A 15,501-nucleotide genomic window follows, 5' to 3' on the forward strand; every position below is an offset into this window, starting at 1 on the left:
GCAAATAACAGGTGCAGGAAAGTCACTGAGGTAAACACAAATGATTAATGAAAATTTTCAAATACTCAAATTCATTATTACTTAGAAACGTAAGTTAAAATAATGACAAAGCATTCTTCTTCATCTAGAAACTGGTGAAAGTAGCAAAGACAAAAAGTTATAACATCCAATCTCGGCAAGGGTGGGGGTCATCTCATTTTCCCAAAGAGACTGTAAATAGTTACCAACTCTTTGGAAGGAAATCTAGCATTCAAAAGCCTTGAGGGGCGCCTAGGTGGCTCAGTCGGTTGAGCACTTGACTCTTGGTTTCAGCTCAGGTCATGATCTCAGGGTCATGAGATGAAGCCCCGTGTCAGGCTCCACGCTGAGCATTGAGTCTGCTTGAGAGCTCTCGCTCTCCCCCTGCTCTCTCTCTACAATAGATAAGTAAAATCATTTAAAAAAAAAGCCTTGATATGTATATACCCTGAGAAATTAAGGATGTCTCCAAAGGTTTCGTTTTGGTCATGTTCACTGCACTGACACCTATTAATATAAGAAACTGGAAAACAATCGAAATATCTAATTATTGGTTTTACTGGAATCTATATGGCCATTAAAAACAACATTGCCAGCTGTGGAATGTAAACTCCATCAGAGCAGGCATCCGTTCATAGTTGGTTCCTTCTCTGGGTGGGCATGAAAATACATCTGGGGTTATAAGACAACTCTATAATCTGGACCACAACAATGATTTTAATCAATTTTTTAAGAAGTAAGTAATATTTGTCATTCATTTGAAAAATATACTATTTCTTCTTTCTCAATTATTTTAATCAGTACAAGTGAAACACAAAACCCAAGTATGGACACATAAATATCACTTCTCTAATAGACCTTAAAAACAGAAACCATGTTTCACCATCTTCATGATGCAGATTCCTCATCACTGACGTGCCTCATACCCAACGTCAAGGACCCTCGGTGTGTGGAGGACACTACTCCCACACACCGCCCCAAATGGCCATGACTTTGGAGTTTTGCATCCATCCCGTCCCTTGCTATCAAGCTATCCTTCTCATCAGTACCTACTAAGGTTTCCAAACTAGGATGGCTTCATAATATTTTAAGTAAAATCACACCAAGCAGGTTCTGAGTAGGAACCTAAAAGGATTTCAGAACAAAAAACCAAGGACTTTTATCATGTATCCGGCTTTTTTGGTTTCCTTCCTGGTTCATGGCCCTACCCCAGCGCTGAGTCTGTCAGGTAACATGGTTTCCAGGTACACTGCGTATTACTGCAACAGGCTAGTAGGAAGAGGATGTTTAGCTCACCTGAAGCAGAAAATTGCCGGTATTTTTCCAATATTGTTGCCTAGAGTTGCTTAGTAATGCTGCCACATCGTCTTTTATGACTGCATAATCTAAAGCCATTAAACTTCATTTTTGAGGGGAGGACACAGGGACCACCTAACATCCTCCTTCCCCATGAATATAATGGGTGACAACCCCATAAAGTTAATCAGAGTCCCTCTATGGTTCTGTAGAAGAAAAGAGATTCAAGGAAATGAAAACCAAAGTGCATACAAAATCAACAACCTCTCTATAACCCTATACCTCCACTGCCTTGTGGGGGGAGCCTGGTTTTCCACGACTGGCCCACAAACCAGCACACCTGCACAGAAAGCTCTCTGCAAGCTTTGACATTTCCCTCCTGGGGCTACCATTAGCTTTCTTTCAAGTTCATCAGCCACCTTTCCTTTTTCATTATACCACTATGATCTGTTGGAGTCAAGAGGCCAGAAAGACACACACAGACTTAACACGTTCTGAGCAAAAGGGCACGGTGTGGACCCCAAGAACCACCTGGGGGCCTGTGATATTTGCTCTGAGGTCAGATTGACTCCACATTTCCTGACCTCATCATGTCTAACAGCCATGAGTCCCTGAATGTGTAAGGCTATATGATGGCAGTTATGTTCAAAGTCATGGAATGTAATGAATGACGCTCCCCAACCCAGGCCCTTCCATCACCAATTTCTTGCTTTGAAAGAGAAGCCCCATGTGACTGGTCTCCCACACAACAGAGGGGAAAAGAGAGAGGAACAACACAGAACAGTTGTGGCAAAGGTGAGCTGGGGGGGCGGCTGAAAGAAGTAACAATACAGTGAGCGTGAAAAACCCAATGACAAGGATAGAAAGGAGAGTGAGCGAACACACACACACACACACACACACACGGTTATAAACATGCACTTCAGGGTTAGGGGAGAGACTATCTTAATGAGAAAATAAAGATGAAGTACATCCCCAATAGAAGAAATAAAACTATGACCAACTTTTAAAAATATCTTTTACTATGTTTTTCTGTTTCTAAAAATTATAAAAAATAAAAAAAGGTTAGTATAAACTATCTTCTCAAAAACAGCAGGCTTAGTCATAAAAATTTATACATGAGGCCACACGCTAAGTCTTTTACGGCAACTATACTTAGAACTCTTTTGTCTATAAAGAAGTTTCTAAATTTTACTCATCATGTGCCTTCCTTCATACCAAGACTACAAAAGGGAAGCAATATGCCCTCTACAAACTCATCCATTGTGCATAATTTTACTGTCAAAATGAGAGTGTTTTATAAATGTGAATTTCCTTTTTTCTTAATGCTTTATATTTATCAAAGTACTGAATTTAAGGAAGTTGGATATGCAGGATACCTAAAGTAATAGTGCACACTTTCATGATATCACAAAACAAGTTGTATTATTACTCATTTCCTTGTAAACACTATGCCTGAAGCCTTCAGAAAACAAGTCAATCTGTACAAAAAAAAAAATGACAAAATGAGATGCTGTCCAACTCATGATTTTCACAGCATTCATTTTTAGAACCAAACTTACTAAAAGCAGCAATGCCTATCATCAGCACATACAAAGGAACCAAGACCAAGTGCACAGAGCAGTAAGGAAAACGCCCTCTCACAAAGCAACCCATCACACTCTATACGAAATGCCATTATCCCAAACCCCACGCTCTCCTCCTCACTGGAGTGGAGTGTAACCAATAGCAGCTGGGTACCAATGGCTTTTAAGTCACAGAGATACCAAACAAAGAAAATAACCCGGTTGGTTCAGCTAATGGGTTCCCAAGGGAGGAGAGAGGAGGAGACGAGGACTTCAAAACATAACCCAGCCACAGCTCCTGGCTCTGCAGAGAGAGCCAGGAGGGGTAGAGTCCTCTCTGAAATGCCTTCCTTTTCCTCCACAAATAACTGAAAGTTCATTGCCACTGTTGAGGATGAGGGTGAACTGTCACTGTTTTCAATGAATACTGAGCAAATGTATGACCCGCACCCATTCAAAAAAATGAGGTTAACCTTGAAGACATTATGCCAAGTGAAATAAAAGGCAGGCACCCAAGGGCAAATCCTGCATGATTCCACTCACATGAGGCACCTAAGCAGGCAGTTTCGTGGAGACAGGAAGTAGAAGGGTGGTCGCCAGGGGCTGGGGGAAGGGCATGAGGAACTGGTCTAATGGGGACAGAGTTTCAGCTTTACAAGATGAAGAGTTCTGGAGATGGATGGTGGTGATGCTTGTACAATGATATGAATGTACTTAAGGCCACTGAGCTGGACACTCAAAAACGGTAAATGGGGCCAATTTTACGTGACGTGTATTTTACCACAATTAAAAATCAAAAATTCCTTAACTTAGGGGCGCCTGGGTGGCTCAGTCGGTTAAGCATCTGCCTTCGATTCAGGTCATGATCTCAGGGTCCTGGGATCAAGCCCAGCATCAGATACCCTGCTCAGCAGGGAGTCTGTTTCTCCCTCTCCGTCCGCGCCTCCCCCCCTGCTCGTGCTCGTGCTCACGCACTCACTCTCTATTTCTCAAATGAATAAAAAAAAAGAAAACTTACAAAAATAAAAATTCATTAATTTAAAAAACAAAACGAGGGGCTCCTGACTGGCTCCGTCAGTACAGCATGCGACTCTTGATCTCAGGGTTGTGAGTTCAGGTCCCACAGGGGGTATAGAGGTTACTTAAAAAATTTTTTTAAAAATTAAAAATCTTTTTAAAAATAAATAAATAAATATAAAAAACAAAATGATTACCTTCGAAGAGACGGGGGAATAATAGCCACCGACCAAAAATTCTAAACCTACAGAAATATCTTAAAATAACAAAGAAAGAAAAACATACTCAGCTTAACATAAAAATTTACAAATTAAACTAAATGGATTTCTAAAAATTAGGTCTCAGTCATGTTTTCGGCATAAGTCCTGGAGCCTTCCAAGAAGGTTCCACATCCACCACTGCCCTGCCCAGGTTCCTTTCACCGTCCCTACCACTGGGTGGTTCCCCAGTCGTCCTGATGATAAGAATCCCTGGGGCACAGATTAAATATACAGATTTCCAGGGCTTCTCTTAATTCTGAGGGAGGAGGTCTGGGATTACACCCAGGTTCTGGGTTTTTATTAAGCACAACGATGACTCATAACAGAATCTAGTGACCCGCAGCCTAGCATATGCCCTGCTCACCCTTGATGCTCTTGGCAAGGAAGCCAAACAGGTCCGCGCTCCGGCGGATCCTCACCCTGCCCTGTAATGTACACAAAGCTCCCACTGCAAGGCCCGTAAACACCCAGCTATTAAACGCAGTGAGCGGCTCTGTGGCCAAGTTACTGATAGTGGGCGGGCCCCAGCTCCACCTCTGCCATAAGCAAGTACATAACTGGGCAAAATTACATGTCCAGGCACCAGCTAACAGGCCGTGCAGGCCAGATCCCTGGGAGCAGGGACACCCAAGAGGTCAACACTACCGCTGTCTTGGCTCTCAGCCAGCAGACCAGTTTCCAGCTGTGGTGGGGAGGTGGATGAAGCCCACACAGGGCAGCCCCCACCCCTCCCCCCCAGAGCTGAGGAGGTAGAGGTGAGGCTGGGGTCGGCCCAAGCAGGTGGCATCTCCGAGGATGAATGAAAGGGTCCCCAGAGTCCTGGGGCGGGGAAGGGATGCTGCTGTAAAGGCCTCAGCTGAGGGACGGGCTACAAAGGCCCAGGTCAACACGGCCTAAGGCTCACCAGAGAGCTGGTGCTCGGAATAGCAAGCAGAACACAGGAGCCTGGAAGGTCAAGTTAGGGCACCGGAGTTCTTGCCCAGGCAGAGTGGAGAAATCTTATTAATAAATGATCAGCAAGGCTGGAATACAGCTGAGACACCAGAAAGACCATACCTTAGAATTAAAGACCACTCTCTGGAGCAGGGATTCTCAGCTGGGGCAATTTTGCCCCCACCTCCCAGGGCACATCTGGCGATGTCTGGAGACATTATTGGTTGTTACAACTAGAAAGATGCATCTGGCATCGAGTGGGTAGAGGCCACAGTTGCTGGTGAACATCCCACAATGCATGGGGTCCCCTCCATCCACCACCCCCCAACAGCCCTACTAAATGTCAGTAGTGCGGAGGTTGAGAATCTCTTCTCTAAAACAGATTTGCTCTAGACTCATCCTAGAAAAGATTACTACCAAGGCCTAATAAGTACCCACAGGACACAGAGATTGAAGGTTGAGACCCACCAAGCTGGAGAAGCTTGGAAAAAACACCTTAGAATTCCCAAAAATGGAAGCTAACAAAGCATAAATCAAGCCTACGCCAGGTTGAAAGAGATCAGCCAGTAAGTGACCTATTAATGCAAAATGCAACATCCTCAAAAGACGATCAGAATGCAGACCTGCAATGTGGCATTCATAATGTCCAATAAATTTTAAGTCTTAGAGATGCAAAAAGAAAAAAAAAAAAAACAGGAAAATGTAAACCACAGCAAGAAAGAAAGCAGTTTTCCTAATAAAAAGCAAATCCTCCAAATATATAAATAAGAATAAAAAGAAAGTTTGACCCAGACATTGGATTTTTTTTTAATTTTATGTTAAAGAGTTGAAAGGAAATATATTCAAAGAATTAAAGAGAAATATGAGTAAACAGATCCTTGGCAGAAAAATTACAAATTGTAAAAAAAGAGCAAAGTGGTGCGCCTGGGTGACTCAGTTGGTTAAGCAACTGCCTTCGGCTCAGGTCATGATCTTGGGGTTCTGGAATCAAGTCCCACATCAGTCTCCTTGCTCTGCAGGGAGCCTGCTTCTCCCTCTCCCTCTGCCTGCCACTCTCCCTGCTTGTGCTCTCGCTGTCAAATAAATAAATAAATAATATTTAAAAAAAAAAAGGAGCAAAGTGGACATTCTATAACTGAAAAGTACAAAACTAGGGGGAAAAAAAACGCACTAGCTGGTCTTAGTAACAGTTTGAAGATAACAGAAAAGGTAGTCAGGTTGATTAGAAGAAAACTAGCCAATCTTAAGAACAGAGAGAAAAAACTGAATAAAATTAAGGGAAACAAAAAGAGGGAACTATCAGACACTTTCAAATGTTCTAATATACACGTAATGAGAATCCAAGAAAGAGGAAAAAGTGAGAATGGACCAGAAGATAATATTTTAAAAGATATAATGGCCAAATATTTCCAAAGTTTTTAGAGAAAGAATAAATTAAAGATCAGGGGCACCTGGGTGGCTCAGTTGCTTGAGCATCTGCCTTCGGCTCAAGTCATGATCCCAGGGGACTGGGATTGAGCCCCCACATCGGGCTCCCTGCTCTGCAGGAAGCCTGCTTCTCCCTCTCCCACTCCCCCTGCTTGTGTTCCCTCTCTCACTGTCTCTCTCTGTCAAATAAATAAATAAAATCTTAAAAAAAAAAAAAGAAGAAATTAAAGATCAAAAAGTTCAACAAACCCCAAAAGGCATAAATTCAAGGGAAATCACACCTAGGGTTCATTATCAATCTCCTAAAAATCTAAATTTTCTTTTAAGAAGAAAATTTAAAAAAAAAAAAGAAAAAAAAATTTTTTTAAACCTGCCAGAGAAAACAAACATACAGGAAGACTTATTAAAAACAAAGGAGGCCAGATGACAACAGAACAATATCCTTTACATACTAAATGGGGTACAGAGAACTATCAATTCAGAATACAATATCCAGCCAGCATAGCCTTCAGAAACAAGGGAGAAAAACAGATTTTCAGATAAACAGAAACAGAATTCAGCACTTGCAGACCTATCCTTAAGAAATGCTAAAGGAGGGGCGCCTGGGTGGCTCAGTCGGTTGAGCATCTGACTCTTGATTTTGGTTGTCATGATCTCAGGGGTGTGGAATCAAGCCCCATATTAGGCTCCGAGCTGAGTGTGGAGCCGGCTTGAGGTTCTCTCTCTCCCTCTGCCAGCATCCCCCTCCCCGGCTCAGGTTCTCTCTCCAAATAAGTAAATAGACAAAGGTTTCTCAGATAGAACATAAGCAGCAATAACCATAAAAAACTGATAAACAGGACTTACTTCATCAAAACAAAAACATTCCACTTCTCAAAAGATATTTAAAAAAACAGAAAGGCATGCCAGAGATTGAAAGAAAATGTTTACCATTTATATATCTGGCAAAGGACTAGAATCCTGAAAATACAGAACTTGTACAATTCAATAAGACAAAAACCCCAATATAAGAGAAAAAGAGAGGCAGCAAATACTTAAACAGATACTTCAAAAAAAAGATACGTGAAGAGCAAAGAAGCACATAAAAAGATACTGAGCATCATTAGTCATCGATGAAGTGAAGATTAAAACCATAATGAGATACTATTTTACATACCCATGAATAACTAAAATTAAAAATACTGACAATACCAGGTCTTGATGAGGATACAGACCGAGTAAAACTCACATATTCCTAGTGGGAATGTAATCAGGTACCTTCACTTTACAAATGAGAAAATTTAAGCTTAGAGCAGTTAGCCCAAGGCAAATAGCTAGAAAGAGGAAAACTAGGATTCATGCAAAAGCAGTCCAACTACACAGCCTCACCAGGTTTACAACTCCCCTCCTAAATTTCATAAATGTCTTTTGTACCACGTACTTTACATGACTTCTATTATCCAATGCTCAACCAACAACCCCGTGTGAAGCAGATATTCTTTATTCCCACTTTAAAGATCAGGAAACTGAGAGGTCCCTGGGTGGCTCAGTCGGATAAGCATCTGACTCTTGATTTCAGCTCAGGTCATGATTTCAGGGTCGTGAGCCACAGGACACGCTCTGTGCTCAGCAGTAGTCTGCCTGAGATTCTCCCTCTGCCCTTCCTCCCGCTTGCTCTAAATAAGTAAATAAATAAAATGTTAAGGATCAGGAAACTGAGACCTTAAGAAATGAATTCACTTCTCTAAAATATTCCGGTTTAGCAAATGGCAAAATTGGGATTTGATCTCAAATCTGACTGCTTTCAGAGTCCATGCTCACAGTCCCTACCCTAGCCAGCCCAGTGCAGTATCTTTTACGAAGTATTTGTCCACCTGACTCAACACGACTATTCTGAGCCTAAGATTCCCAGTCCATATTCTAAGACACTGGAGCCTGATAAACACCACCATGCTTGAGGTTTAACAGCTGCAATTTCGAAAGAGTTATTCACCACTGAGAAGGGCTGAAAGACCTTAGTTATAAGATATAAAGTAAAAGCTGAACATGTTTTTGAGGCCCGTTAGTATCACTTGTCATTTTTTAAAACTACCCCCCCATACCAATTCAAACAGAATGCCTGGGGAGAGGGACCTGGCATCAGAGTTGTTTTAAAAAAATTTCCCCAAATGAGGCCACTGTGCACCAGAGTTTGGGAACCACTGAGCTAAAGCCTACCCTTCCTGTGTCCACCACATCCCCAGAGAACAGATAATGTATCTGATGGTAGAATCAATTCTAGACACTCATAACTCTCCAGAGCAGGAATTTCCCCATTAAAGAAAGCTAAAACAAACAGCCTCTCCTAACTTGCTTTGTTAGCCCAAACTCCCAACAGAAAATTAAACCTGCACCCAATGCCTCCTCTTAGCTCTTTCCTAGCAAACTAGAACACTGACAAATTGCCCCTAGAGATTAGCTTTTCGCAAAATGCACAGGTTCAACCCAAGTTTATATCATAAGTAAAAGAGAAAAATGGAGGGAGAAATGTGTTTAAAAAGAAAGATTTTAGGGACTCCTGGCTGGCTCAGTTGATAGAGCACTCAACTCTTGATCTCAGGGCCATGAGCTGGAGCCCCACATTGAGTGTAGAGATTATAAATAAATAAACTTAAAAAAAAGAGTTTATGGACACCTGGGTGGCTCAGTCGGTTAAGTGTCTGCCTTTGGCTCAGGTCATGATCCCAGGGTCCTGGGATCAAGTCCCGCATCAGGCTCCTTGTTCAGTGGGGAGCCTGCTTCTCCTTCTCCCTCTGTTGCTCCCCCTGCTTGTGCTCGTGCACGCTCTCTCTCTTTCTCTCTGACAAATAAATAAATAAAATCTTTTAAAAAAATAAATATTAAAGAAAGAAAATATTTTAAAGCATTAAACGATGTAAGAAGCATTACTAGCTCATTCTATTTTTGTCAAAAGGTTACAAAATACCATTAGAAGAGAAATTCCTACCCAAGTATCCCATACTTCCAGGGAGACCCCCCCCAAGCCATTTCCATAAATACCGCAGAGTTTCACTGTGGTGGTACTCTCAAGATGCTAGTCCCTCGACATTTTCAGAAAGGAAATGTAACCACAGACTAATAGGCAAAATACTGGACTGAACCATACGAAAGTGCTGTTTTGCAAGCCCTCATCAGTTAAATATCTGCAATTTCATGTTGTCCAGCCTAAATATAAAGCAATGCAGTGTGTCTACACTGAAATGAAGTTAGTGTTAAATAAAAACAAAATCAAGTTCTGTCCAAGAACTATGGACTTGACATCATATGGGTGAGATGCTAACAAACTTTCAGAAGGAGGTGGAGGGGTGGGGTGGACCTTCCCTTCCTCAGAATCAACACTCTGGTGCATAGTGTTTTGTTTTGTTTTGTTTTGTTTTAACTCCAGCTCCATTTTTTTTTTTAAGATTTTATGTATTTATTTGACAGAGAGAGCGCGCACAAGCAGGAGGAGTGGCAGGGAAAGGGAGAAGCAGGCCCCCCGTGGAGCAGGGAGGCCATTGCTGGACTCGATCCTAGGACCCCGGGACCACGACCCGAGCCAAAGGCAGATGACTAACCACCTGAGCCACCCAGGCGTCCCATCGAGCTCCATTTCTTGCAGCAGGTTGCAGACATTGCTCAGGAGAAGTCAGCAAGCTGGCTCTGCACCCTGCATGGGGCCCTTCTACTTCCTTTTCAGAGTCTATGATAAAGAATGCCTCATGTCCCGAATGCCGATCTTAAAATACAACTGAGCTGCAGAAGGGTCTAGAAAGGAGAAGTAAAACGGTCAAGAGAAAAAGGTCTTGAGACAAAAGATTAGAAAAGGGAAGAGTCCACTCAGAAAGACTAGGAGATCTAAATGTTGTAGATACAAAAAAGCACGCCTTCTTCTCCCAATTACAGAATTCTAAAAATTATACTGCAACTATATCAATTAATGCAACTATATCACTTAACTGATTCAAAATACACTGAGAGGGTGCCTCGGTGGCTCAGATGGTTAAGCATCTGCCTTCGGCTCAGGTCATGATCCCAGCGTCCTGGGATCGAGTCCCGCATCAGGCTCCCTGCTCCTTGGGAGCCTACTTCTCCCTCTGCCTCTCTCTCTCTGTCTCTCATGAATAAATAAATAAAATCTTTAAAAAAATAAAAAATAAAAAATACACTGAGGTAAGTAAAAATATTTCTTTACATAGGATACTAATCTACAGAAGTCACCCACTTGGGATGCACTGCATAAATCCCAGTAGTCGATTTTCCTCATTCGTGGTAGTTGTGTGCTATGTCACTGTGACCATGAATTACTGAATACTAATTGCTCCCAGAGAAAATACAGAATTCGGTTTCTGCCAGCCTTTGATAACATTTTAACAACTGATCAACAGGGACGCCTGGGTGGCTCATTTGGTTGGGCATCTGCCTTCAGCTCAGATTGTGATCCCAGGGTCCTGGGATCGAGTCCCGCATCGGGCTCCTTGCTCAGTGGGGAGCCTACTTCTCCCTCTGCCTGCCACTCCCCCTGCTTGTGCTCTCTCTCTCTCTGGCAAATAAATAAATAAAATTAAAAAAAAAAATTGATCAACATACACATAACCTGACGTGTGTCCATTGTTGACTCATTAACATTGGACTCACGCCAAAAGCACAATAATTCATAACTTGAAACAACTTGGGGTGCCTGGGTGGCTCAGTCGGTTAAGCATCTGCCTTCAGCTCAGGTCATGATCCCAGGGTCCTGGGATCAAGCCCCGCATCTGGCTCCCTGCTCAGCGGGGAGTCTGCTTCTCCCTCTCCCACTCCCCCTGCTTGTTCTCTCTGTCAAATAAATAAATAAAAATCTTTGAAAAAAAAAACTGAGCCAAGCTTATCTAACACAGGCATTTTCTCCCTACCATGTGTCGTATTTATTCCACAAGGCACAGCACAGCCTTGCTGTGCTCAGAAACACTAGACAGCATCTTAGCATTTTGTGTGGGGCCATTTTAAACAGCAAAATCACCAACAAAAAGCATAAAAGTGCAGAAAACAGGCACAACATATAAACAGCCCGTGAAAAGAACTCTTGTTTACAGTAGGACAGCTGAAACAAGAAGGTGACCCCAGCTGGGAACATGCATGTCAGGTGATGCAAAATTTTAGTGACTATGTGCATGCCCAAGAATGACCGTGAAAGAGCTCCAGGTATTGATTTTGGGGTTACAAATAAATTTGAGCAAGTAGGCAATCTGCAAACAGAGAATCTGTGAATAATGAGAGTTTACTGTACATAAACTCTTGCCAAGACAGATCCATGATAGAGGATAAAAGGAAACTCAGATGTTTGCAGGGAGTCCATTCATCTTAGAGGTTCAAGCAAAGAAAGACAAATACTCTCTCACAAACTATCCTTTGGGTAACTCTAAAGAGAGTAAAGATGAGATTTTAGCCAGAATAAAAAGTATGGTCAAAATGATCCAATTCTGCAAGGAAGTCTGCACCAAGGAACAAGGAGGGAGAACAGTATCCATGAACTCAAAAGCTGACAGCTCTGGATTTCCCTGGCATTCAAAGCAAACCAACCATCAAGGTCCACTATGGGAACTGCCTCAGTTCTTCAAACTGGACACAGAGTCAGGAAACCCAGGGCCAATCAGGCTTAATAAAGACCTTTTTTTTTTTTAAGATTTTATTTATTTGACAGAGAGAGACACAGCGAGAAGGGGAACACAAGCAGGGGGAGTGGGAGAGGGAGAAGCAGGCTTCCCGCCGAGCAGGAAGCCCGATGTGGGGCTCGATCCCAGGACCCTGGGACCATGATCTGAGCTGAAGGCGGATGCTTAACGACTGAGCCCCAGGCAACCCAGGCTTAATTAAGATCTTAAGAAAAAAAATCTCTGTGCCGTACACATTTTGTAATACAAGAAAATCTCTGTACCATAGGACAAGACCATCCTGATTACAGAGAATGCCATCCTGTGTTCCCTAGCTCTAGAGACGTAGAACATTCAGGCTCACTCGCACCCAAGCCTGAAGCCAAGGTCAGGCTGGCAAATGCCAGATCCATTTCTACTAGTGATGGGGCTGAAGATCATCCTCTGTCCTCAATCCGGGCTTGCCTGGGCTGAAGCTACCATCTTCCCCCAGTCTGGTCCTACCTCCTGTGCTCTGATCAGTGTTTAGCCAGTACAGAACCTCAGTCCGGGGAGAGGAGAAAGCTCTGGAGATGAATGGTGGTATAGTGGTGATAGGTACATTCACAACAACGTGAATGTACTTAAACGTCCCTGAACGGTCCACTTAAAAGAGTTAAAACGGGGGCGCCTGGGTGGCTCAGTTGGTTAAGCGACTGCCTTCGGCTCAGGTCATGATCCTGGAGTCCCGGGATCGAGTCCCGCATCGGGCTCCCTGCTCAGCGGGGAGTCTGCTTCTCCCTCTGACCCTCCCCCCTCTCATGTGCTTGCTCTCTCTCATTCTCTCTCTCTCAAATAAATAAATAAAATCTTTAAAAAAAAAAAAGAGTTAAAACGGTAAATTTTACGTTATGCATATTTTACCACAATCAATCAATCAAGAAGTAAATAAATAAATAAATGCTCCAGGCACCTGGCTGGCTCAGTTGGTGGAAGCGTGCGCCGCTTGACCACAGGGTTGTGAGTTCGAGCCCCACGTTGGGTGTAGAGATTCCTTAAAAAATAAAATCTTAAAAAAAAAAAGAAAAAACCTCAAAAGCCAAGTGTAATTTTACCAAAGCTGTGCAAAGGAAAACAAGGGATAAGTCATTTTTATACAGGATACATCCCACGACATCATGCAATATTACGAACTACCACTACGAACTCAGCAGCCATTCCAGTGACGACACCCAGCGTGAAGTTCTCCCAGAACCGGGGATTAGGAGTAGGGCACGAGCCTAATGTTCAGAGGGGCCTCTCAGAGCTTTACTGCAGTGGCGCCTTCTGCCCTAAGGAATCGGTGCACCTGTGATGAAAAAAGTGTCCTATTTCTTCACCCAGCAGGATTCTAGACCGCAAGGCAGTGCCTAAGGAAATCGGTCTTTCCCACGCTTCTGGAATTTCAGCTTACGCCTATGGTTTGACCCAAGTAAGTCTCTGTAAGGGGACAATTCTTTTAGGCTAATCAAGCCAGGAAATTAACACCTCTGGGAGAGGTTTACATTCAGCAAATGTGCCAGATCAGATCAGATTTCCCAAAGGTGAGTTCTAAAACGTTAGTGGGAAGAGTAAGAAAAACAGGTGAGGGGCGCCTGGGTGGCTCAGTCGTTAAGCGTCTGCCTTCGGCTCAGGTCATGGTCCCAGGGTCCTGGGATCGAGTCCCGCATCGGGCTCCCTGCTCCTTGGGAGCCTGCTTCTCCCTCTCCCACTCCCCCTGCTTCTGCTCCCTCTCTCGCTGTGTCTCTCTCTGTCAAATAAATAAATAAAAAATCTTTAAAAAAAAAAAGAAACAGAAGCTCTAGATAAGCAGCAACTAGGTTAAAGAAGCAATATTTTAGGGGCACTTCGGTGGCTCAGTTAGTTAAGCAGACTGCTTTCGGCTCAGGTCATGATCCTGGAGTCCCAGGATCGAGTCCCGCATCGGGCTCCCTGCTCAGCGGGGAGTCTGCTTCTCCCTGTGACTCTCCCCCTCTCATGCTCTCTCTCTCTCTAATAAATAAATAAATCTTTAAAAAAAAAAAAAGCAATATTTTAAATTTAAATTGTTTGGCTTTAACTTTCAATAAGGATTTTTTTTTTTTAAATAAAAATTGTATATATTGGGCACCTGGCTGGCACAGTCAGAAAAGCATGGGACTCTTGATCTCAGGGTCATAAGCTTGAGCCCACAATGGGTGTAAAGATGATTACTAAAAAAAAAAAACTTAAAAAATATTGTATATAGTTAAGGTGTAACGTCATATTTTGACAGATATACACTGGAAAATGAGTACTACAGTCAAGCTAATATATCCATCACTTTACATAGTTATCCTTTTGTGTGTATGGCAGGAACGCTTAAGATCAAACTTTCTTAGCAAATTTCAAGTACACAATACAGTTAAAATGGAGTGTTTTTGTTTTTGTTTTTAAAGCAAACGGCCCAAAGCAAAGAGATATCCAGGGTCCAGTTTGTAAAGGGCCCTTCAGTTCTCATCACTTCTTCTGTCTGTGGCAACTCCTTGGTAAAGACACCTGAAATCCTCACTCCCTTCATAATACTTAAGACCAGGGTAAACTATGGGAGAACTTAATGGCATTTCTCAATACAAAACACTGAATACATCAAACTGGGTCTTGTCATTAAAATTGCTGCAATGTACACTAAAGAGAAGAAAATAGTGCATAAAATAATAACTTGAATGGAAAGCAATATAAAGCAGAACATAAGTTCTCTCCAAAATTACTAAAGACAATGTAAAATTTAAAGTTTCATCCCCAACATCAACTATTTTTTTTCTTTTCTTTTTTTTTTTTTAAAGATTTTATTTAATGGGACGCCTGGGTGGCTCAGTCGGTTCAGTGTCCAACTCTTGATTTCAGCTCAGGAGCAATGACTCAGAGTCCTGAGACTGGCCCTGAGTCGGGCTCCGCGTCCAGTTCCATGCTGGGCGTGGAGTCTGCCTGGGGTTCTCTCTCTCCCTGTGCCCCCCGCCTTGAACTAAAGAAATAAAAATAGAGATCCTTTTTACAAAATTTTTAATTTATGAACTTTCCCAAAATGCTTTTGATGCTTTGGGTGAGGTAGACATTCTGATACCAAATGGCACTTACCTTCCGATAAATCATATGGCACATGGCGACGCGTAGCCTCATGCCCGCGCACTGAACATGATAGAAGTATAAATGGTGCAATATGGCCAGGATGAGCGTGCAGATGGTCAGCACCGTGGCATACATGTAGGCTTCATGCAAAGCCACAGAATTAGTGGGGTCATGGTTTTCAAAATAACTAATAATTTTCCCCAAAAATATGGGCTGGACTACTTTGGTGCCTTCCTAAAAGGAAAGGAG

The 15,501-nt window shown here is 42.7% G+C and overlaps 1 protein-coding gene across 4 annotated transcripts in view; it reads right to left on the reverse strand.

Moving 5' to 3' along the window:
• The window catches only part of ABCC4 (ATP binding cassette subfamily C member 4 (PEL blood group)), a 231,460-nt gene that overhangs the window by 165,539 nt on the left and 50,420 nt on the right, over positions 1-15,501 (reverse strand). For 3 of the 4 annotated variants that reach the window (XM_031028548.2, XM_081815103.1, XM_031028550.2), the window contains exon 4: positions 15,262-15,486. The exons of the other annotated variant lie outside the window; for it this stretch is intronic. In XM_031028548.2, the coding sequence (XP_030884408.2) occupies positions 15,262-15,486 (225 nt within the window). The remainder of the gene's footprint in view (positions 1-15,261; positions 15,487-15,501) is intronic. 4 annotated transcript variants of the gene reach the window in all.

Source organism: Leptonychotes weddellii, chromosome 3, assembly GCF_054177405.1.
Source record: "Leptonychotes weddellii isolate Sample4059 chromosome 3, ASM5417740v2, whole genome shotgun sequence".
In the NCBI taxonomy this organism is placed as follows: domain Eukaryota; kingdom Metazoa; phylum Chordata; class Mammalia; order Carnivora; family Phocidae; genus Leptonychotes; species Leptonychotes weddellii.